This window comes from Drosophila montana, unplaced genomic scaffold (assembly GCF_035044405.1).
Source record: "Drosophila montana isolate Dmon_TW-CO22-7 unplaced genomic scaffold, ASM3504440v1 contig_1903_1, whole genome shotgun sequence".
Taxonomy (NCBI): Eukaryota; Metazoa; Arthropoda; class Insecta; order Diptera; family Drosophilidae; genus Drosophila; species Drosophila montana.
This window is the reverse complement of record NW_026996823.1, coordinates 223-24986: the sequence shown is the minus strand read 5'-3', so window position 1 is coordinate 24986 and position 24764 is coordinate 223. Positions and strand designations below refer to the sequence as shown.

Genomic DNA, 24764 nt, shown 5'->3' with positions numbered 1-24764 from the left:
ATAGATGGGGCATGCCGTACTAGAAATGTGGGCACTAAAAAATCGGGACATCTGGTCCAAAAAATGTTCTTTGGTTAGTGGTTTTATACAATAGATTCTATTGTGCATATGTATATGATATTTCTATAATATTGATTCAATTTACTACCTTCCTTGGCATTAGTAACATTTTTTTCTGTCGATTTGGCATTGACTTCATCAAATTTTGAAGGATTTCTTAGAAACTAACTTTTCAACGATGGACTTCTGTTTCGCTTTGCATAAGCCTATACATTCTCAAAATATTTAAGTCGCTGATTTATGGTGGCCAATGGTATTCAATTTAAAATCCTTAAGCAAGTTTGTAATCATCTTAAATTTATAACATTGTCCTGTTGTCAACAAAATTTCTGCAAAAATATCGTATGTTAATCTTTTGGTTGGAACCAAATCGCCGATGCCATTAAACAAATAACCTGCCACCACCAAGGGATGGATACCCATCTCACACAGTGGAAACCTTTGTCGTCACTTTCATTGGCGTATTACAAAACATGATATTTTTATTCATGAGACTATACATTTCATTCGTCAGTCCATAACATTTACTTTTAAAGTGAACGCAATGACTGCCAAAACTAAACTGGGGGTAATTTAAGTCATAAAGAAAGAGTTGGCTGAGCCACGTCTGATAAAATCAGCTGGTTTACTAAAAAGTTCAACGAATGGCAATGCTTCGGTTTTTTTTACGTTCCACTGAGTGGCGATCAAAGAGTGAGAGTCAGAGAGCTAAAGTTAAAGTTTGTTTTCTCTAGTCGTAAAACAAGTTTTTCGATTTTGTTTCGCTCAAGAGATTGATGCAAAGCTTCAACAACTGAACTCTGTTCAGTAGTATATACACCGTGTTGATATTCGCAACGTCGGCGCGTATGTTTTATGTCGGCTGAATAGCAAATTGAGAAAGTTTCATCGATACCAGTTTTTTATTATCTTGTATTCAAAACATATACATGTGATTTTGTAAGAACATGCACAGTCAATGTACATAAGGAAATCAACACAAATATTAATGTATACATACATAAATAAATATTGAATATATTAATTTATTTATGTAATCATAGGGGGCCAATGATATCCATTTAAAGTTAACGTTTTTATTATCTTATTAATGTGCTCGTAATGTATATACATACATACATAGCTATTCAACAAAACTTATATTAAGTAGGTGCGTGAGTGACGTCATTGAAAAAATGAATAGTTGGAAAGAATATATTTCAAGCTTTGCATAAATATTACATAAGACCATAGTCATTTAATATGTTAAGGTAGTTTCAACAGAGCTTGTTTTGAATGTCCTAACGAAATACATATGTATAATGTATCTGATTTTGTGTCTCCCTTACACTAGCCTTGACATTTCGCTCACTCATTGAGTATGACCAGCGATTGCACCATGCAGCCGTATATGAGCAAAAGAGAAATTAGCTTCCCCTTTTGATGCTTGTCACTTACCGCTTACCAGACATATACATACATATATACTGTATTGTAAACCACGATCTTTGAACGCCAATCAATGGTTAAAGGGACTTTATACTCAGCTGATGGGCTGTCTTACGTGATTGGTATACAGGACGCCTGTTGTGCTCAATCATTGACGGAGACGATAAGATTTAGTTTGGGTATGGTTCAATACTTAGTCCATCTCCGTAACCAAAGAGTAATAAATTCTTACTCAATATCAACAGCCTTTCATAAAGTCTATCTGTTTATAAGCAAACTTTGCAAAAGCTCGATTTTTTATTACAGGCAGTACTTAGGTTATACCGGCCAGGTCGAAAAATAAGTTCTTTTATGACAGAAATTGTTATTCATTAAGGTATTTTGACAAACTCACTATTTACAGTTTTACTATGCTCCTTACACATAGGCTAAATCTGATCAATATCGGGCTACTATATTATGTAGCAGTATAGGACGAATCGGGCGAAAAATAAATTTTTCTGCTTTATGCCTGTTTGGGTATTTATTTTTTGGCTTGCTGAAACAATTATATTTATATTTTTATTATTATATTTATTTTGTTTTCCAAAAGCATTTAGGTGCATGTATGTTTAAAATTATTAACAATTGGCTTTTGTCATTCGTTTTATTAACAGGTTTACCGCTCAGGCGGTTAAGTGAACAATGGATTATCAGCATGGGCGGAATTTCATCTCTAAGCCTAGAACCTTGAAAACTTCGTCACGGAGGAGCGCTAACTTCATCATTTTGATGTTTTTTGTTACCATTATTGTGCTTTTTGTTTGTGAAGGTAAGCATTCAACATACCACTTAAAAGAGGATATCTTCTAGAAATGACTTTCAAATACAGAATAATTATGTGTTTGTCTTAAAGGAGTTTTGGATTTTTGTTTCCTACTTAAATTGAAACACGCAGTCCTAAACGGTCTATGCTTAAAACTGTTAATCGTTTTTGTGCTTTGTATCGGTTATACACTTACCTTTGTGCCAATGACCGAGCTCAACAAAGCAGCACTGAGAGTTCGCATATATACATGTGCTTCAGTTGATGGTGACTAATAGTGGCCACGTTCAACACGACTTGTTCCATGATCAATTTTATGATCGCTCTGACCTTTCTGGTAAACTGAATGCTACTTTACCGTGATTCTTTTAGCTGTTTTTATCGAAAGGATTTATATATTTATCGATAATTTCAACTCATATGTATATAAACAAAAGATATTTTATTATTAATGCAATGTATTTTTGTTAATTAATAACAACTACAAAATTATTATTAAGTTTAAGGCAAATAACATGGTAACGCCAATTAAAAACTTGAGAGTTCTAGCGGATTTTTTTTGACAACGGCATTTTCAGAAAAATTTATCATCCCCCGGGAAGTATCACCCGTATAATCTTTTTGTGACAATTGATCATTGAACACGTTTTCTGGTGATCGTGGCCAATGAGAAGAAGTCACGGTCAAGGTAAAATACTTCCAAACATGCTTACAAACCACAGCATCTAGTGTGGGCTTTCAAGATAATAATCGTGCCTTCATCGCTTGAATCACTAACCAAAAAACATATAGACCGGACATGCAGAGTAAAATAGGTGGTCTCCAAAAATTGGTTTGCATCTGGTCCAACGAGCGAGTAAGATATACATATGACATCTTTTGATCGCTCACACTACAGGAAACTCCTTTGGCTTACTCTCTTCCATATGATTTGTGCGATAGAACGGCATCGCTGTTTTTTATCTCGCTCCCACTACAGGAAACTGCTTTGGCTTACTCTCTTCCATATGATTTGTGCGATAGAACGGCATCGCTGTTTATTTTTATCTCGCTCGCACTTACTCTCAGTGCTCTCAATGCTCTCTTCATGTCTAGGTACCGTTTAAATGTTTGTGTGTGCATGTGGCCGCACAAGCAAAAATGCCCACAAATTCAATTTTTGTCAAAAGTCGGTGGCATTTCTTCCCTTTTGAGGGGACACGAGTAATATGAAATCATGAAAGGGTTTGCCAAGTCGATGCGAAATTCTTTCATTTTAGCTCGGCATTGCTGGAAAGGGTACCTAAGCGTTGGCATGTGTGCATTTAAAAGTTTTTGGACTTGCTATTCACGCATACTTGCATATTTTGTATATGAATAGAAACATTTATGCGCATGTGTGCCTGTTGGTCCCTGCCTGCCTGTCCGATCCAAATTTGACAATATTTTTGGACTTCTGAATTTCGAGCTCTGCGCATACACACACACAGACACAAATGTGTGTGAATGGGCAGATCATGGGCGCAAAAGAAAATATCATTTTTGGTCCGCGGTTGTCGCGCACCCTTCTTTTTATGATTTTGGGGTTGAATCGATGAAAAAATGTTGACCCCTGCAGCAGCCCGTTGGGTGGAAAGGGTAAAATTTTGCCAAGCACCTGTACCTGCATATTTGGGTCAAGTGACTGATCACTTAACTAGTTTTAAGAAAATTGTGTAAAAAATAAAATCTTTAAAATATTCAAATATACCAAATACAAAATAGGAGCAATTATATATATTTATAGTATTCATAATTTTATTGTCTTTAAATATTTAGCTTTTTCATATATGAATTGGATCTGCAGGTATTGAGGGGTCAACATTTTTTCATCGATTCAACCCCAAAATCATAAAAAGAAGGGTGCGCGACAACCGCGGACCAAAAATGATATTTTCTTTTGCGCCCATGATCTGCCCATTCACACACATTTGTGTCTGTGTGTGTGTATGCGCAGAGCTCGAAATTCAGAAGTCCAAAAATATTGTCAAATTTGGATCGGACAGGCAGGCAGGGACCAACAGGCACACATGCGCATAAATGTTTCTATTCATATACAAAATATGCAAGTATGCGTGAATAGCAAGTCCAAAAACTTTTAAATGCACACATGCCAACGCTTAGGTACCCTTTCCAGCAATGCCGAGCTAAAATGAAAGAATTTCGCATCGACTTGGCAAACCCTTTCATGATTTCATATTACTCGTCCCCTCAAAAGGGAAGAAATGCCACCGACTTTTGACAAAAATTGAATTTGTGGGCATTTTTGCTTGTGCGGCCACATGCACACACAAACATTTAAACGGTACCTAGACATGAAGAGAGCATTGAGAGCACTGAGAGTAAGTGCGAGCGAGATAAAAATAAACAGCGATGCCGTTCTATCGCACAAATCATATGGAAGAGAGTAAGCCAAAGCAGTTTCCTGTAGTGGGAGCGAGATAAAAAACAGCGATGCCGTTCTATCGCACAAATCATATGGAAGAGAGTAAGCCAAAGGAGTTTCCTGTAGTGTGAGCGATCAAAAGATGTCATATGTATATCTTACTCGCTCGTTGGACCAGATGCAAACCAATTTTTGGAGACCACCTATTTTACTCTGCATGTCCGGTCTATATGTTTTTTGGTTAGTGCTTGAATATTGTTGTTGTGAACACGCCAATTATAAATTTTTGAAATAAATTTACCAAAAGTAAATAGTGGACCCTTAGATACGGGTAACAAGAAAGAACAGTTATGTTCGGGATGCCAAAGTTTAAATAACCTTGTACGTATGTACATACGAATTGCATATCATATAAGACCTACATACATACATATATTTTATAGAATTGTGGAAACATACTGACCGTTCAACAGCCAGTAGACCAATTTTAATATCATCACACATAAACTCATTTTCGACCTATCTTTCAATTGTGTGCGTTATTTAATATACATTTTACACAGTAACATTCAAACAACGAGACAGACATGGATACTGAACGACATACATAGATAATGATACTTATCACTATAATTTAAACTGAATGAGGTGTCTCCTTTGCACATTTCCTGTCAAATTTATGGTACATTTTGCAACGATATGAAAATATATAATGTAAATGCACGTTACATCCATAAGGCAGCCTTTTCTAACTGCCCTTATCAGGACGAAGCTTTGAGTTGATGTCCTTCTGTCTCTGAAAATGAAAAAAATATCAGAGAATAAAGGAGCTAGAGATTTTTAATTTTTTTTCGATAGCTTCCAATTTCCCCAAAAGTCGACAAATGCTGATAAGGTTTTCGAGCATATTTCTGAGAATATTTGATGCACTAGTTTATTGGTCAGTAAACAATATTCAAGAATATATATGTAGATTTTTAAATGCCCTTTTAACTAAAAAAAAACGTAAATAAGTGATAATGATCCTGTCGGTAGTGCACGAATAAATAATACCCTGAACTGTACCAGCTAAAGACCGTTATCTTCTGCACACCCAAGATTTAATATCCCTTGTATTTTTTGACATTTTGGTTTCACAGATATGTGATAAAGTGAACATCGTAAATGCTGAGTTTGGTGAAAATATTTTATGAACGATTCTTCTAGAGATAGAGCAGCATAGTGAATGTTAAGGCCGGGTTTACTCAGGATTTCAAAAATGAAAAAAAAAATGTTATCATACAAGAACTTAACATTTGACTTATGGTAGCTATATGATATGTGTTCCGATGTTGATAGGATTTTGCAGTTAAACTAGTAAATGCCTAGTCTGACCTATGCATAGTTTCAATACGATGGCTGTAAGACGGAGAGAATAGTTTGCATAGAAACAGACATGAGGACGGACCTATATAAACTCAGATATTCATCTGGGGTCGGGTATGTCTCCTTCTATGCGTTAATCATTACATGACAAAATATTTACCACCTACAAGGGTATAAATTAGGGATGATCGATAGTGTTGTCTGTGTCACAGTGACAACTGTGACAGTTACAAAAAATACCAGTTACAAATAACAGCGAGTGTTACTCGACTTGTAGGCGCGCCGTTTTTTATAAATAATAATAATAAATATATATGTATAAGAACGTTCAGGCACCCTTACCCTTACAACAATCATGGAAAATAGGAGTTTTGCACATGAACAGGCCAAACCCTTTAATAATGTCACCCAACTGCTTACTCGAAAGAGTGTGCGTGTGCACAAGTAGCAAGTCGAAAAAATTGAACATTTTCAATTTTTGGTCTTTTCTGAAATTATTCGACAAGCCGACGAAGAATTACCCTTGCAGAAATACGACATAGTTTTTTTTTAATTTTAAGCAAAGTTGGTCCCCACAGTAACAAAAAAGTTAAAATATAATATATAAATATATCATTTAGGACATTTTTAATAAATATAAATATATCAGATTCTTCTCATTATGCCTGACTGGACGAAGAAATACATGATAGAGCATTTGAATGTGTGTGCATTTTGCCACCACAGACACAAAGGGCAGACAATTGAAGAAAAAATCTCTGGCTCGCGACAAACGCCGCGATCTACTTGTGCGCACATCCACACAACACAAACATATGTATGTTTGTAGATCTCGGGGTTTTTGAGAAGCTATGCAGGGAGAAGGAGATGCACACAAGTGCGCAAAGCAATAAGTGTGAGCGAGGCACACTCTGCACACGCATATACACATACATATGTATGTATTTGGGCTGAAAAGATTTAATACTAACATACATATATTACGAATCAGCATCAGCCGCAGCAACGTTGTGCGCTGAGCGAGATGCGGCTTCATACTGAACGTTCGGCTTTCGAGTCCGGCGTTCGGCTGCCACTCTCGGCAGTCTTACCTTGTCTGGGCACACTAAAATGGTCGCGGACACCCATGGGGCTCAGTCGTTGACGATTTATCGGTATCCGATTATTCCGCTGTTTGACAAGTCTATGCATTGTATGGTTAGTGACTGTACTCAGCTCTTCGAAGAGTACGAATGGAACAACCTGAGTACAGGCCATTTTACAGTACTCAGCTCTTCGACGAGTACGAAAGGGACAACCTCAGTACAGAATCTGTTATTAAGATTTAAACTATACAAGTATAATAATAGGCAAGCAACAAGACAGCAACCACAAAAATGAAAAAAACTGGAAGTTTATGAAATGTATACAAAATGCTGAAAAGTATTTCTAACATTATATTAATATATATCATAAACATATCTATAACATTGACCCAGTCATTTGTCGTCGTTGTAATTTCTTAGTGAAATTTTTGGTGTCAATCTTTTGAGTAAGCAACGACCATCAAGTAGACCCTTGCTTTGCTATCCGTGCACGACATAGGATAATTTTTTGTCGCTGTTACTTTTGAAAGGTTTAACAGCAGTAACTAGTTACTTTTGAATACTTGTTACTTGTAACGGGTTGAGTAAATATGTATGTAAGGGGCAGAACGAGATATTCGTGAACCCTAAAGTATATATATTCTTGATCAGCAACAACAGCGGTTTTGGCTGTCCGTCCGCCCATGGGTATGATCGTTTCGATCTCAGAGGCTATAAGAGCTAGAAACCTTAAATTTCGCACGTTGCTCCTCTCACCGCACAGATCAAACTTGTTTCAAAACATTGATAATTTCTTGTTCGTAAATGCTGAGTTTGGTAAAACATTTTTTTCTTTTAATAGAACTATAAATTACTGTAGTGGGAGGATTTGTCTCTGCATAGTGAAACTATTAAATGCCGAGTTTGGTAGGGTATCCTGATAAACAAAATATTGTATCATACAAGAAGTTTATTGTCAATCGATTCTTCCTATGGCAGCTATATGATATAGTGGTCCAATTTGGCCAGTGTTAAAATATACAATATTAATATAGAAAGAGATCTATAAAAAGTTTTTAGACGATAGCTTTGAAACTGAGAGACTATCTTGCATAGAATCAGACATACAGATATGGCTATATCAACTCGCCTGTTGATGCTGATCTAGAATAGAGATGTGGCCTTCGTTGGGTTACTCATTTCACAACCAAATTATATGTATATGTCGGAGAATTGAAGTCGTCTCCCTGCAGGTCGTCATTGTTGGTAGCTTGACCGTTCGGATTCTGGTGTTCCGTACTCAGGTCTGGCGGATGCAGCGAGTCTTCGTTGCCTTTGTTGCTCATTATTGTCTCTTAAATACCAACACGTGACCACCTCACGCCACGCCGGAAACACAGAACAGAGAGAGAGACCAGATCTAGCAACGCATACGAAGCCACACACAGCCACAGCCCAACTGAGTCCCCATTCTACCAGAACTAGTATCTACCAGCACAACCCATGGTCACACCTTAAGGTCTCATGCCTATCGAGATGCTACAGTACTTCCTCTCCGACACGGCCATCCTGACATATACACGTCCTCGTGTCTACCATAAACATCTCAGTTTCACTCCAACTTTACAACCTCATTGAATACTTCGGAAAAACAACCAAATAATCTCAAATTCATACAATATTCCATAACATAACTTTACTTCCATTTTTAATATGTCGTAGGTTATTTTAACATATCCCAGGTTATATTCTCTTACAAACCACTTCCTTCATTTACACTTCCAAGCAAGAGACCATTTAAACATTTTCAAATTATACATTAATCAGTTCAAATCACCAATTCGTAATCCAAGATACATAACTAGGCTTTTATTAGCCAACTTTTAAATCCATCGCCAAACACATTGACTTCACGCATACATCAACCACATTGCTCGTCCATCGCCCAACACTTGGCTTCACGAATTCATCAACCACATTGCTCGTCCATCGCCCAACACTTGGCTTCACGAATTCATCAACCACATTGCTCGTCCATCGCCCAACACTTGGCTTCACGAATTCATCAAACATATTTCTAAAGCAACCCTCGTCCATCGTCAATCACATGACTTCACGAACACTCTTCTGTATCAACAGACTTTTCCAACAGACTTTGTTCTTTATAATTTCCATCAAGCTCTTCTGGAATTTGCACATCCGGTAATTTCCGCAAACTTTCGTGTGGATACTTGTAACGTCTATTGTTCTGTGTAGACTTTAAAACATATCGGTCTCCATCCAATACCTCGACCACCAAAAAGGGGCCTCTGAACTTTGGATCTAATTTCGTTTGCTGTCTCTCACTGTTTTTAAGCAACACATAGTCACCCACACAGAACCTAATTACCTTAGCCATATTCTTATCAAATTTTGTCTTCTCATATCTAGCGACCTCTTCCAAGTTCTTAGCGGCCAACTCCCTTAATTTAATCTTGTCAATTTCAGTTTCGGTATCACTAATAGGAATCAACCCAAGTGGACGCGCAACTTTACCAGTCAAAAGTTCTAGAGGACTACACTTAGTGCTACGATTAACTGTACAGTTAAGGGCTAACTGTACATCCCCCAGTGCATCTTGCCACGATCTAGCACTTGTCTCAACAGCCGTCAACAGATTCTTTAGTGTACTCATAACCCTTTCGACTTGGCCGTTGGCTCGACTTGCACCTGTTCCAATTAGATGTAATTGTATCTTTTGCTTAGAACAAAATTGCACAAACTTTGCGCCCGTGAAGCTGCGCCCCTGATCGGCAATTAAACGTGTTGGCACGCCAAAAATGGCAATCGAAGATTTCATTGCGTTTATACAAGTATTTGCATCCAAAGAGAAGGTGTGAAACAGATAAACGTATTTAGTAAAAGCGTCGATTTGTACAATGATATATTCTTTACGGTCACTTTTTCCGCTCAATTTTCCCAATATATCTATGTGAACGGTATGCCAAGGAATGCTAATTTTTGGAATTGGGTGTAATTTAATTTGAGGTTTTCCTGACGTACCCTTAGAAACTCTGCATGTAATGCAGTTCTCCACAAATCTTCGAACATATTTTGTCATACCAGAAAACCAGTAATGATCGTACACCTTGTCTAGCGTTTTCTCCCAACCTAGATGCATGATAGAACGCACGAGGAACTACCGGTAAACAACGAGTTCTTGAATTCCTCTGAATCTTTCTATACAAAACATTTGATCTAATTTCATAAGTGGCAACTAATGCCAATGGTAAATCGTCATTCTTCAACTTAGTTAAGATTTCTGATATTTCTGGATCCTTTTGTTGTTCCACCAGTATCCAGTTTTCCTATATTTCTGTTAGGTCAATTCGCTTCTCTTCTATTTTACTTGGTACTGATTTATTCTTTTGACACACCGGATTCCTAGATAGAAAGTCCACGTGTGCCATGCGTTTACCTTCTCTGTATTCAATTTCGAATTCAAATGTTTGCAAAAACTCCCACCAACGGTAAACCCTAGGTGACAATTCGACTTTATTTCGAGAAGATTTGATTGAATTACAGTCAGTAAAAATCACAAATTTTCTCCCATGCAGATAGTGGCGAAAATGTTTTACAGCATACACGACAGCCTGCGTTTCCAATTCATAGGATGTGTACCTGGACTCACAGGAGCTAGTTGCTCTACTATAATATTCAACCACATGAGGTTTAGAGTTAATGCTGCGAATTTCTTCATGCTGTGGCTGCCAATCAAAACTATTCTTTTCAGATGTGATAAAATATAAAGGCTTCATCAGTTGTGAAAACCCCGGAATGAATTGACGAAAATATGACGCTATCCCAATGAACTGTCTTAGAGTAGCAACTGACTTCGGTGGAGGCAACGACACTCTCTATAACTCTCTATAATCAACACAAAGTCTTGCTGCACCGTTTTTCTTCTTTACTAATAATGCAGGACTAGCAAATGGTGAACTACTAGGTCTGATAACTTTATACTCGGTTAATTCTTTAATTTTAGCACGTACTTACTCCCTTTCGCTTGGACTAAATCTGTATGGTCACCTTTGCACAGTCTTAGTCGAATCAATCAAACGAATATGCATTTCCCCAGTACTCACACGCATTTGCGGAGTGCCTTCGATAAAAGATTTTGAGTGTTGCTTTAGTAATGATATTAAAATTTCTTTTTCATTTCCGACCATTTCAATTTCAATGTTATCAAAATTAGTAGGTTGAACGGTTTCACAAACGTTCACAGCTTTAGTTTGAACAATCTTAAAGTTATCGTAAGAAACTTCCACTAAAAACCCTTGAGCCAATATTTCTCTGCCAATTACAATATTATTTTTCATACATTCGTCTGGTACTATATGAAACAAAACAACCAAAAAATTACCATCAAACATGACGTTTGATTCAACTTGTACAGTACTGTAAGTATTGGCATTACCTATTCCCTTTAACGAGATAACGCTATGAATCCTCTTACCAACTAGCTTATTAGAAACGCTTTCTTTAAATTATGAGCACTTAGCTCCCGAATCAAATGTAATTGGAAATCTCTCACCATTGACCAGCATACTCGATTGAGGCTCTACCATAGCGCACAGCTCCACTCTTTTTTCCGATCTTACTCCCAATCCGGTATTCTGCACTTTTTTTTGGCAATTACTGGCAATATGTCCCGGCTCCTGACATCTGTAGCAAGTTACATTTGCCCTTCCATGATGAGGCTGCCCTGAACGCCACTCCTTTCCAGTTGCCGAAACCTGGAATCCCACTCCAGATCTACAGACTTGCTTTTTATGACCTGGTTTTCCACACTGATAACATTTGAGTTCCACAGTTTTCGCACGCTTGGCCTCTGGTTCCCAGTTTGATGCAAAAGGACGCTCTTTCAGCACTGAGAATACTTGCAGCTCCGCTTGCAGTTCACGTCGATTGTTTACATGCGTTGTGTGTATCATTCGTTGCAAACGCCGGTCGAAATTAGCCATGTGCCCAAGAACCAGCGCGATGGAAATTTGTTCAGAGCTCAAATTACGCAATTTTGTGCACAGTGACGTCACGCTGCGACTCGCAAAAACAGGCAAGCTTTCACCGTTGCTTGGGCGACTATTAAGAAAATTTGAAATAACGGCGGCTGGCGTCTCCGATGTCTCGTATCGCTGCTCAAACAATTGCCTGAACTGTTGCCAAGTTATTCCTGGGTAGCATATTTGTGATAACCACTGGGCCGCTGCGCCTTCCAAAGCTTTACTCAACGCTAATATAAGAGCGTTATCACTTAACGGTTTTGCTCGTAAAATGATGTCGACCGTAGCGCACCACTGCGTGGCATCCACCCCAGCAATGTCCGGATTATATTTCTCGCTAGTCTGTTGTAACTCGCTCGCCGACATCTGTACCCTCTTAACCAGTTCCAGAAAATTCCGGTTTTGCTGCTCTAACAACGTGAAGACATCCCTTGAAGAAGTTTGGTTAGGGCCGAATCCCACTTCTGATGTCGGAGAATTGAAGTCGTCTCCCTGCAGGTCGTCATTGTTGGTAGCTTGACCGTTCGGATTCTGGTGTTCCGTACTCAGGTCTGGCGGATGCAGCGAGTCTTCGTTGCCTTTGTTGCTCATTATTGTCTCTTAAATACCAACACGTGACCACCTCACGCCACGCCGGAAACACAGAACAGAGAGAGAGACCAGATCTAGCAACGCATACGAAGCCACACACAGCCTCAGCTCGCAAACTGAGTCCCCATTCTACCAGAACTAGTATCTACCAGCACAACCCATGGTCACACCTTAAGGTCTCATACCTATCGAGATGCTACAGTACTTCCTCTCCGACATATATATAATATTACTTTCTGCAAGGGTATGAAGACTCATTTTATTAGAGTCTTGATCTTTGGTATATACATTTACTTGGAGTGCATATGCGTTTAGACTATCTTCTTCGGGCACTCCCGACCGAATCATTTACTTTATGGGATCGAATATCCTTCTTTTTTACATACAATCGCACAAAATTTATATGCCAACTTTACGTATTTTCGATACACTCAGAGTATAATTGTCATTCAAACTGGTTATGTTAACATTCTCTTAACATAACTCGAAATCCCGCTCCCGTCAATTTGAACACGCTGTATGCTACGTCAAGATACACATAATCATATCATTAAAAAGTCTGTGCGTGCGAATCACTAAATATGGGTTAAACCAAAATGAAACTAAAATTCAGATATGAACATATATACTTCGTATCAAAGCTATACACTAATAAAATATGAATTTACTGCCTTCATATATTTTCTCAGTGTAAAATTAAAAAAACGGTAAATACCAATTGAAAGAAACCTATGCTTGGAAGGGCTAGCCTTACATTCAGTTGATATGGTCACATTTTTGCATTGTTACAAACGTATTAAAATTAGACGACAGTCGCTTAAAATTTCTTTTAGAGTAGTTATCGTCGGTATTAAAAAGAATCATGAAACAGAGCGTAAGCATAAACTATCAGAACGCGATTAGCGCATATTTATTTAAAATGAAAAACGGATATTTTCAACACGCCGAATATTAAATACCCAGCAAACTAGTCTCTTAGCTTTATTACTATCGTCTTAAATGTTCGCATAGGTTTGCCTTTCTTTTGCAGGCAGTGCATATTTGGGAGCCGGCCGGATCGGATCACTATCACTATCATATAGTTGCCATAGCAACGATTGATCGAAAACTAGGTTCTTTGTTTATCAACTAGTATATCTTGACCAAACTCGTGATTTATTATTTAATTATGTTTCCTATATATATATGTATTGCAAAATCTTATCAACATCTTATCATATAACTTCCATAAAATCGATACAAAAATAAAAGTTGTATGAAATACTTTTGTGTTTATCAAAGTATTTGAACAAAACCCGGCATTTAAAAGTTTCAAATGCTGTTTGTATATGAGCTTATTCGTAACTGAGTAATCAAATGACTGCAAGTATAAAATTAGTCAAAACTTTAACTGATTTTTATAGGAAATTAACTGGCTTATACAGGAAAATTAATTTGCATGGATGTTTGTTACCAAAAACGGACGCAATATGGTTGCAAAGTAGAAAATGCTTGCTGTGCCAATACTTATGTGTGTGTCTGTATATGTATATATTTAATAAAAACTTAAATGACCTAAAAGAAATATTTATGTTTTATACTCTAGTTTATTTTGTTTACTGTGGGGACATATTTTGGGTAAAAAAAAAAAACTATGTCGTATTTCTGCAAGGGTAATCCATCGTCGGCTTGTAGAAGAAATCTATTAAAAGACCAAAATGGATGGAAGCATTTATGTGTGTGCTTGTTGGTTGCGCCTGCCTGTCCGATGCAAATTTTACAAGATTTGAAGATTTTACGATTTCGGAATTTCGAGCTCTGCACACACAGACAAATGTGTGCGAATGAGGCGATCAAGGGTGAACCGCACTTGTCGCTCATTTGCACTTTGATATGGGTACAGACACATGCTAGACATTCTGACCATTAACTGCCTGTCATAAAACCCTTAAGCCCAAAATTTTCACAATGTCAATCTCTATATATAAAACTGTTTCTCCTGACTGACTGTTTGGTGATCAACGCACAGCCCAAACCGTAAGAGCTAGGAAGCATGAAATTTTCACTGTAGTTACCTTATTTGATTTAGGTGCACGTTAAGACGGAGTTTCGGGAAATTCCACCCGCAAGTGTGGAAAAATCGCGAAATACTTTTGTATGTAACTTTTTTGATTACCATTTGATCGGCCTCAAACTTATTTTCAAAGATCTTTGTTCAAATTCATTTGAGGGGTGTTTTACACTTTTAGGAAAATCCATTCCTGCTTGGTTGAAATGGATGTCAAAGTTATGGTGGGTGACGTTTCGCGCTCAAATTCAGAGATCTATAAGGAAAATCATGTGAGACATGTTCCACACTTTTCGCAGAATTCAAACTTTTTCGGGTGGAATGCGACTCAAAGATTTTTTGTGCGAAGTTTTAAGTTGTGTCTGAATTGCTTCAAACTTATTTTCAAAGCTCTACATAAGAACTTAAAATAATCAGCGATTTGGGAAATTCCACCCGCAACAGTGGTGAATTGGCGGAAAACGGTTGTATGAAACTTTTTTGTTTACCATCCGATCAGCCCCAAACTCATTTTCAAAGATCTATGTTCAAATTCATTTGAGAGGTGTTTCACACATTTTAAAAAATCCATCCCTCCTTGGTGCAAATGGGGGTCGAAGATTTGGTGGATGACGTTTTGTGTTCAAAATTATTTCCAAAGAGCTATAAGAAAAATCATTTGAGACGTGTTTCACATTTTTCGCAAAATCTAAACTCCTTCGGTGGAAAATGCAGTTTAAAGATTTTTTTTGGTGAATTTTAAGTTTTGTCCGATTTGCATAAAAGTTGTTTGATTCCCGTCCGATCAGTTTCAAAATCATTTTCAAAGCTTTTTGAAAAAATTGATTTTATAACATACGTGCCACGGGCAAGGCCGGGTTATACCCGCTAGTAAATGTATAAAAAGTAAACGCATTTTTTGTAATATATTGTATGGCTAGCTAGTTAAGGGGGTGCGGTTCAGCTAGCACAAAAGTAACTGGCTCCTTAGAACAGGGAGCGAGCTTACTCTAAGTGTCAAAAGTAGGCTCTTCAATACAATAGTGCTCCCAGGGCTAAATTGGGATACCCCACTCATACAGGTCTAGGCTGACATCCATAAGTCATTCCGTCGTTTGACTAATGTATGTTGGATCCACTATATCAAGAACCAGACATTTCGCGACGACTTGAATAGCCCATTACAATCCCATCCGACTGGTACAGTGCCCGCTTAGTTGCGCATTCTATTATTGTTGTCTTGGTCACTTGCCATTCCCACATGATTTAAGGCCAACCCGGATCTCACGGTGTGTTGATAAAGGGAATTGGTCGTGCGATATGGTAGCTTGGACTTCATTGAATTTGTCATTACGCGCGGTGCCTTGGTGTGAGGTGGACTGATTAGGCGTGCGCTATGGCCTTGGCTTTGTCCTAACTGAGACGCAGTTTTTCTTGGCGTGGTATACTGGCATATAAATGGAATATACGCCCCGTATAGCTAACCAATGTATGTCGTATGTCAATGTATGTAATCCGAACCCTTAACGTATATTTTCTTGATCATCATTAATAGAATTCCGTGTTAATAATTGGTTTCCCTACGCTATGATGGCAACGTATTTCCATTAATTTCTGTTATCAATTACATAGTGGATAACACACTGTTATTGTCTCATTTCGCGCTAATGCGTGGGAACATATATTTTGCCAAAAAAGCAGAAAAAACTATAGAAAAAAACAGACTAAAAGAAAAAAAAACTTTAAAAAAATCTGTGGCCATTTCTGCATATTGCTAGAAACTAATTGGCTTTTCCTTTATATTTTTTTTGTTAAAATTTAAATAAATATATGTATATTTAAGATATAGTAATTTAAATATGTTTCAACGCATTACAACTTACATCTTTCACAAATTATCTCCCTTGCACTTCTCTCGCCAAGATATAGATTGGCCCAATTGCTCCCCATTCTCCTTTGCATCTGCTGCTCCTCTTTCTGCCACTCCACATAGGTGTCGGAAATCTTCGTCACATTAAGTTACAACAATAAAAGTTTGCTTCCATTATGATTTTAATTAAATATTTGAATTTAAAACTAATAAATTCTAAGTTTGTTCCAGATATTTTGATAAATAAAAAATTGATCATTCAAGAGTCTACCTTTCGACCGATTATTCCTATACGATACAGTGGTCCGACCCAGCCGGTTAAGAAAGACGGACTAATGCAAAGTTTAATAACGATAGCTTTAAAACTCAGAGACTAACAACTTGGCTCTTGATACTAAATATACATATACTCTTTATTGGGTGGAAGAGAACTCCTACACATATCACAAAATTACACAAAATTATAATTTCCTCTACCAGGGTATAAATTAATTATATTATAGTTCTTGGCAATCTGCAGTTGTGTCCTCGTCACACATTTTCTTCAATATACTGATGCAAAAAGTCGCTTTCTGCCTCAATTTCTTTATAAATTATCTCACATAAAATATCATTTCAAATCGACGTCAGCGCAAAATTATACAAGTCTGTAATTCGGTTTGCGTTGTCATTTATTGATTGAAGTGGAAACCAAATCAATAAATTAGCAAGCGAAGTATATCAAGTCTAAATCTTGATATGAATTAAGATGTATAACTGTGTCAGATAACTGTAATGCTACTTTTAAATTGTGACTTAAAATTGTAATCTTATTATAATTTTTACAGTTATTGGACAGGACCAAAATGCGCCGCCTACTTTATATGTTCGAGAGCGAAACTGGCGAATTTCGGAAGCAGAAGAGGTGGGCCAGATTATTGACCGTGTTCGTGCCGAAGATGCTGATGGCGATGATTTGGTATTCGGAATCGAACCACGCTTCCTCTCTCCAATTGGAGCAAGTCAACACGCCAACACACCAAGTAAACTGCCCTTCCGCATTGATCCCAATACGGGCGTGGTCTACCTCAACGAGACTTTGTTGGGACGCGTAAGTACGAAAGATAATATTAAATATATTATAAATACGATAATATTAAATATTTGTTTTCTTTTACATAAAAGTATTGTTTTGGTCAGATAAACAAGAATAATGAATAAAGTCATGATCGACTGTACGTAATAAAACTTTTCTTTTTTGAATGTTAGAAAACACGATTTTCAACAAACCACTATTTTCAACATATAGGTTACAAGTGTGCGTCCAAAATTCGGATTGGTTTGCAATGCAAAAACTGAACAGCCATATTGTACCATATATATTCGTATATTCGCAAAAGACTGCAACCTTAAAATTGTTGCTTCTAATTTTTATTTATACCAATTAAAAAAGAGGGCATAATGGTTTTGTGCAAGTGGATGTACTAGGCAGAAGGAAGCATCTTCGACCCCAAAAAGTATACATATTCTTGATCAGCATTAATAGCCGAGTCGATCTAGCCATGTCCGTCCGTCCATCTGTATGAACGCGTCGGCCTCAGAACCTATAAGAGCTAAAGTACTGCGCGGGCACTAGTAAGGTTAACGCTCAAAATTTCAAGCCTCCAGCTTATATACAGTATAATTTGCTTAGCTGCCTCGATACTTAGCTGCATCGGTAAAATAGCTGCCTGAAATTTTCTTTTCGCTGCACTAAGAGCTAATTTTGTATGAAATTAATTACGTTAAGTGCATCTTACTTAACAGCCTTTTGCATTTTAGCGCCTCCTATTGGCAGTAATTTTTTGCAAATTTCTATGAATATCATGTAAGTTACCTGCGCCATCTATGATCAGATGTGTTGATTTTTGATTTGTTCTTCTTATGTATACAATAAACTGTATTTAAATTGAATTAAACGTAATTTAAATACATAAAGTTAATAAAAACTATCAAATGAATTTATTTAACTTTGTACTGTTATATTATTCAGTGCAACTTAAAAAAAATAGAGGTTACTACGAAATCGATTCACTTTTTGGATAAAAATAAATTAAGTTAACTGCCTTTTTAGGATAGCTGCCCTTAATGTCTGGGCAAAGTACTCGAGGCAGCTTAGCAATTTATATTGCAGCTTGTTAGATCGACGCGATCATATTTACATGCAGACAGACGCACAGCCCATAATACCCTTTTATAAATATAATATATATATAATATACCGCATTGTGGATTTATAAGTAAACTAATATGTCAAATTTTATTTTATTTTACAGGCCGGTGAAAATTTTCTAATTTACATAACTGTATCAGATGGACGGTACACCGCAAAAAATGAAGTGTTCATTAACATACTGGGACGTCGCGAAAGCAGTGGATTTCAGGGCTTTGGATCTCGTTTACCGCCATCGATTTCTAACGTAGTGCAGAACATTTCCCAGTTTTTACCCTCATTCGACCAGCTACCAGGAGTACAGTCCATTAGAAATGGCTTGCCAAACAGGCGGCCAGACATCAATAGTGCAAACTTCGGATTGCCTAATTATAACAAATTTTATACACCAGTATCAACACCAGATTTGAGTCAAACAGAAGAAGTCAACTTAATAGAATCAGAGCCGACAATGACGTCTATCTTGCCCCAATCAACAAAAAGTTCCACTCTGCCGACGCCGCGTAGTCGCATCAAGCTAATACCAATAGCAAATTACACCTCAGACAAGCCGCTTGTATCTCAGTCAGAGTCAAAAACACATGATAAAAAGAATGCCGATGAGACTAAGGCACTTTTTAGCATAAACTCTTTCTCAACACCAATTCTAATTGGATTTTGCGGAATTCTTATAGTAGCTGTAGTTATTTTCGCCCTTGTTTGTCGCCGTCACCTATGCGCTATAAGCAAAACGATGAAAAAGTCTAAGGAGAAGGAAGAGCTGGCCAAGAAGTCCAATCCTAGTCAATTTAGCAACACGCTTACAAACGACAGTCGAAATTCGATGGTTATGCAACAGTGGCAAGGTCCTGCCGCTTTCAGAAATCGCTACGTGCCCTGGGAGCGGGAGCAACAGCTTGGAATAACGGTGACTAAATATAAGTAGCTCTAGAAAGCCAATGCTATTTTCAACGAGAAGGAAGGGCTATTTTCGGCACGCCGAACATTTAATACCTTTGCAGGCCCAACCTTTACATAATGCTTTTAGTTCTTTGCCCGTATCTAAGAAGCACGGGGAAATTAGTTAATGCCGAGTTTGGTCAAGATACCTTGATAAACAATAAAGTTTTTCATGTAAAAAGCAAATTTTTGACCAATCGTTCCTATGTCAGCTATATGATATAGTAGTCCGATCCAGCTGGTTCCACATATGTACTTCTGCAAAGTTTCATGACGATAGCTTAAGACTAGTTCGCATAAAAACAGACAGACGGACTTGTCTATATCGACTCGGTTGTTGATACTGATCAAGAATATATGTACTTTATGGGGTCGGAGATGTCTCCTTCTATGCGCTGCACATTTCGAGACAAAATTATAATACCCTCTGCAGGGATATAAAAATATTCAAAATCAAATACCATGAACCTTGATCTACCAACACCACATTCAGCTAGCAGTACACGCCTTTGCCTTAGTTTAAAAAAAATTTTTATGGAAAAAAAAAGTCGCGAAAGTCGACTCCATTAAACCTTACCACCGCCTCATACCTCACACTCATACCAATTATTTAACTTTGATGTACAGCACAGTACACGATAAAATTGCAATTGCAATTCTATTTATGTGTATGCATGTGTGCGAATGTATACAGAAATTTAAACAGACAAAAGCATTAAAATTGTGGCTTAAAATGGTGGGTAGTTACAATCGATACATATATTTGATTTATAAGTAGGGGGCGTAGAAGGAAGTGATAGCCATTCAGTGAAAGATACTTTCGTATCTTTATAAACTATTATATGAGCTATATGTCAAATTTGGTGACTCTTTAAAACTAAGAGATTTTTTCTTCAAAACGGAATTTGGATATCGATTGTTTGAATAAAGGGCAAGCTACAAATTATCGGAAAGAAACCCGTAGTGCGCGTGCACTAGGCAGACCTACGTTTAAATTTCAAGTCTCTAGCTCCTATAGGGTCTGAGATCCTTGCCCTTTTTACTCATTTCAATGGGTTCAAGCTAAAGAAAATGACTACTGCAGCTTAAATAAAATATACAAGGAAAAAGTCTTGAACAGTTCAGAATTTACTGATTAAATTATGAGTATGCCTTATTCAGATCATTAGGAAATAAAAGAAGTCCCACACATTATGTGAAGCAGTACGCCTATTTATTGTCATTTAGAAATATAAATATTAACATATTAATTGTATTTAAAAATTTTTCCCCATTTTGCAAATCATTGGCGCACAACGCATGTGACACAATAAACGATAACAATAATATTGTCGATGATAATTAATAATTAATTATCCGGACCAACCTAAAACAACGTCGCCTCCAACAACAACTTAATCATGCAACCAACTACAATTTCATTGCGATGTCGCAGTCAACATACCAACTTCCGACTAGTGCCGCAAATAGCATTGATGTTTCAATTGCCGCCTCCACTGTGGAAGCTGCTGGCTCAGGTGCCTTATTACCCAAAGGCCGTGCCGTTTTAATGGAAGGAGGCTTAAGCACTGACGACAACACCGATCAGTGGGAATTTCCAAGACACCGATTGAAGTTCTTTAATATATTAGGGGAAGGTGCCTTTGGGCAAGTTTGGCGCTGTGAAGCAACCGATATTGATGGTAAGCTTTTAAGCCCCTCCTATCAAGTAGTATTTATATTAAATTATATAAAAATAACAACTGTGAAACAATTATTATTGTAATAAAATGTAATCGAACATACATATTGGAGACTAGTTCCTTAGGTTAAAAAAAATGTTAATTTTTAAAATACTACAAAAATACCCCTGTTTATATTCACACTATATGTAAACTATTATCAACTGTGTTGTTTATAAAAAGTTGTGCTCTCTACCAAACAAAGTGTATGCCATAGAGGTAAGAAGACAAGAGTAAACTATAGTTTTGCTAGGCTTGACGACAATTGTCGAGTGGTTATGGCTTAGAATTGAAGCCAAGGACTTGCAAATCTAAAGTCGGTAGCAAGCAATAATAGAGGTGGAAGGTTCTTAAAAAATATATAAATATTGATTTTTAAATTTCCACTTTTATCCTAACAGGCTCTGGAGGTGTCACTACAGTTGCTGTTAAAACTTTAAAGGAAAGTGCAGATGAAGTTGAAAAAAAAGATTTGCTTTCCGAATTAGAGGTAAGAAAATCAAATATATTTATAACGTTATATACTTATATAATGTAAACCGTTTAATATTTGCCTTAGTCGAAATACAAGTAAGAGTGCTCTAGCCAAGATTGTCCGATTATGTTATACTCTTATGTATATACTCTAAACTGCCTTTGGTTATGTTTACGCCGCTTGTTGCACAATTTACTCACAATTTTCCGAACCTTCATAAAACATTTAGAGCATCAAATGTAAATACCAAGGCTAATGCCTATGCATCGAAAAATTAATGTTTTACAATATTTGCGGGAACGGGGAAAGGCATCCAAAAGCTGATGGACAGATAGAGAGACGTACATGGCTAGATCAACTATACTTTATGGGGTTGAAGATGCCGTTTACTGCCAGTTACATTCATTTACTTAAACCAAAATACTATTTTCAACAATTCTTATAAACTGATCCCCTTAAAAATGGGTAAAAATGGTATAATGTATTTGTTAAAATTTATTTAACAGGCAGAAGGAAGCATCACCGTCCCCATAAGGTACATATGTATATTCTTCATCAGCATTAATAGCCAAGGCGATCTAGCCATGTCCGTCTGTCCGTTTGTCCGTCTGTCCGTGTGTATGAACGCAAGGATCTCAGAACCTATAAAAGCTAGAGTCTTGAAATTCGTACATGCGCAGTACGAGTTTGTTTCCGATAATTGATAACTTTCTAAGCAATCGATAAAAATTGATATCGAAACCCTTTATTTTGAGCAAATCTCGTAAGTTATAAGCGCTAGAGGCACCAAAATTGATATGTAGCTTCTAGAATAGTATATATATATCAAGTATCTTTCATTTTATAACTCTTCGCCCCCGCCCACATACCATAGCTACAAATCAGCTAAATAATCCAATTTGAACTAACCACCAATTTAAGTCACAATCTTAACGCAATTGACTTTTTGAGAATACACATATAATCTATAGCACAATAAGATCTAATGTTGAACATTTCATCAAGATCGGTTGACTAACGCAAGACTTATTAAAGAAAACGTGTGGTTACATACATATTGCAATTGCGATTGTATTGTTCCCTGTCTTGTGTGTATGGCCAGCTGTTTTAATTGTATTTTTTTTTCAATAGAGATTAGTATATAAATTCTTGATCAGCATCAATAGCAGAGTCGATCTAGCCATGTCCGTCTGTCTGTCTGTCTGTCAGTCCGTCCGTCCGTCCGTCCGTATGTATGAACGCAAGGATCACCAAACCTATAAGACCTAGAAAAATTGAAATTTTAGCTGTAGGTCCTCCTAGGGCCCGCGCAGATCGATATTCGATAACTTGTCCCGATTCCAAGTAATCAATAAAAATCGATATCGAAATACTGGTTTTTGAGCAAATTGGGTAAACAATAAGAGGTAGATTCAAAAACTTGATATGTTGCTTCTAGAATAGTATATATATACATATCAGTATCTTTCATTTTATACCCATCACCACCTCCCCGCTACCGCAACAAAGCTATAAATCAAGTATACAGTATAAACCAGTTTACATATGCTGCCCGCCAATATAAGCCACAATTTAAATGCAATTGTGAGAATACACCAATATTTTAAAGTACAATATGATCTACTGATGAAAATTACATCAAGATCGGGTAAGAAACACAAAAGAAAATGTGTTTCGGCTGCCCACGTGTTTGCGGCAGCTAGCGCAAATTCCAAGAATTTCTGTATACATGTACACATTCATGCGCGTCTTCTTTAAATTGTTTCAACAGCATTGCAATTGCGATTGTATTGTTTTCTGTGCTGCTATTTTAGTTTGATTTTTTCTCATTAAGTCTCAATAATTGGTGTGGCTGTTGGGTAGAGGCGGCGGAGACCTACCAAGGAAAATTTTTTTTTTTTGGCTTGTGTGGCTGTTGCTTAGAGGCGGCGGCAAGTAGTGCGGTTAGTTGCGAGTTCGAACCCTGCCAGGAAAACGTTGTTTTTTTTAAATATATCTTTATTACTAAAGCAAACGAGCGCGTAGAGCGAGCTGCATTTGGTGTTTGAAGAAGAGGGTTTTCCCCTATCCCCTAGTCGGGAGCTCCCGACTAGAACCTCTTACTTGTTTTAATTATTTTTAATTTTGTTTTATTACTACTAAAGTAAACGAGCGCGTAGCGCGAACTGCATTTAGTGTTGGTAGAAGGGGGTCAGGGTATCCCCTAGTCGGGGACTCCCAACTAAATCAGCTTACTTGTTAATAGGTACAGGAGTGTTTCACAGATTTTGGTGCTACAAACCAGCGAAAGCCCTGTCATACTAATAAAAACGCGTCAAATAATTATCTATGTTCCTATTTACAATGAAATTGTTTTCACATTTATACGCTTTTATATAAAATTATACATATGGAAGCAATCATAGATTAAATCGTGGGAACACGTTTGATTACTAGAATTGAAAAGTAATACTGACCTTGAAATTATTCAAACTATTTATTGTTTTCAGTATATGTTTAATGTAAGGCATCAAATTTTTGTTACAACAATAATAGTATGAAAGGCAATTTAGCCGTTCAATCGTATAGGGCGACATCAGTTTTAGAAATGGCGCCGGCTTATACAAGAATATTGAACAGCACCGGTGACCGTTTTTTACCCTCAGATATTATGCATTTGACATAATTATTATGGTATTATAAATTTTGTGTGTAAATAAGCGGAAACAGGTACAACACTGAGCAAAAACTGGCGGCAATATGAAAAAGGAGCCCTCGTGCTCTCACGCCTGGTCACAAACTGA

The 24764-nt window shown here is 37.1% G+C and overlaps 2 protein-coding genes and 1 long non-coding RNA gene across 5 annotated transcripts in view; 1 reads left to right on the top strand and 2 right to left on the bottom strand.

Annotated features, from left to right (window-relative positions):
- The window catches only part of LOC135441260 (uncharacterized), a 27605-nt gene extending 24958 nt beyond the window's left edge, over window positions 1-2647 (bottom strand). The window contains exon 1 of the mRNA XM_064700806.1: window positions 2490-2647. Within this exon, the coding sequence (XP_064556876.1) occupies window positions 2490-2537 (48 nt within the window). The 5' untranslated portion in view covers window positions 2538-2647. The remainder of the gene's footprint in view (window positions 1-2489) is intronic.
- Window positions 857-22066, top strand: LOC135441261 (tyrosine kinase receptor Cad96Ca-like). 3 transcript variants are annotated; one of them, XM_064700808.1, is made up of 6 exons: window positions 860-999; window positions 2145-2299; window positions 17483-17745; window positions 18950-19753; window positions 21221-21467; window positions 21908-22066. In XM_064700808.1, the coding sequence occupies exons 2-6, from the start codon at window positions 2173-2175 to the stop codon at window positions 22042-22044; spliced, it is 1578 nt and encodes a 525-aa protein (XP_064556878.1). In that variant the 5' UTR covers window positions 860-999; window positions 2145-2172; the 3' UTR covers window positions 22045-22066. The 3 variants fall into 3 exon arrangements, with proteins under 3 accessions (XP_064556880.1, XP_064556878.1, XP_064556879.1); XM_064700809.1 differs by having other exon boundaries at window positions 902-1050; XM_064700810.1 differs by lacking the exons at window positions 21221-21467; window positions 21908-22066 and having other exon boundaries at window positions 857-999; window positions 17483-17749; window positions 18950-18999.
- Window positions 5222-24764, bottom strand: LOC135441264 (uncharacterized). The gene is made up of 2 exons (XR_010438448.1): window positions 24438-24764; window positions 5222-5493 (listed from the first exon to the last, which is right to left on the bottom strand). It is a non-coding gene; the product is annotated as an uncharacterized LOC135441264 (long non-coding RNA).

Coding starts and splice junctions, on each gene's coding strand:
- LOC135441261 (XM_064700808.1), top strand. CDS start 2,173: ATGGATTATCAGCATGGGCGGAATTTCATCTCTAAGCCTAGAACCTTG. Junction 19,754..21,220: donor AGCAACAGCTTGGAATAACG/GTGACTAAATAT, acceptor GCGATGTCGCAG/TCAACATACCAACTTCCGAC. Junction 21,468..21,907: donor TGAAGCAACCGATATTGATG/GTAAGCTTTTAA, acceptor TTATCCTAACAG/GCTCTGGAGGTGTCACTACA.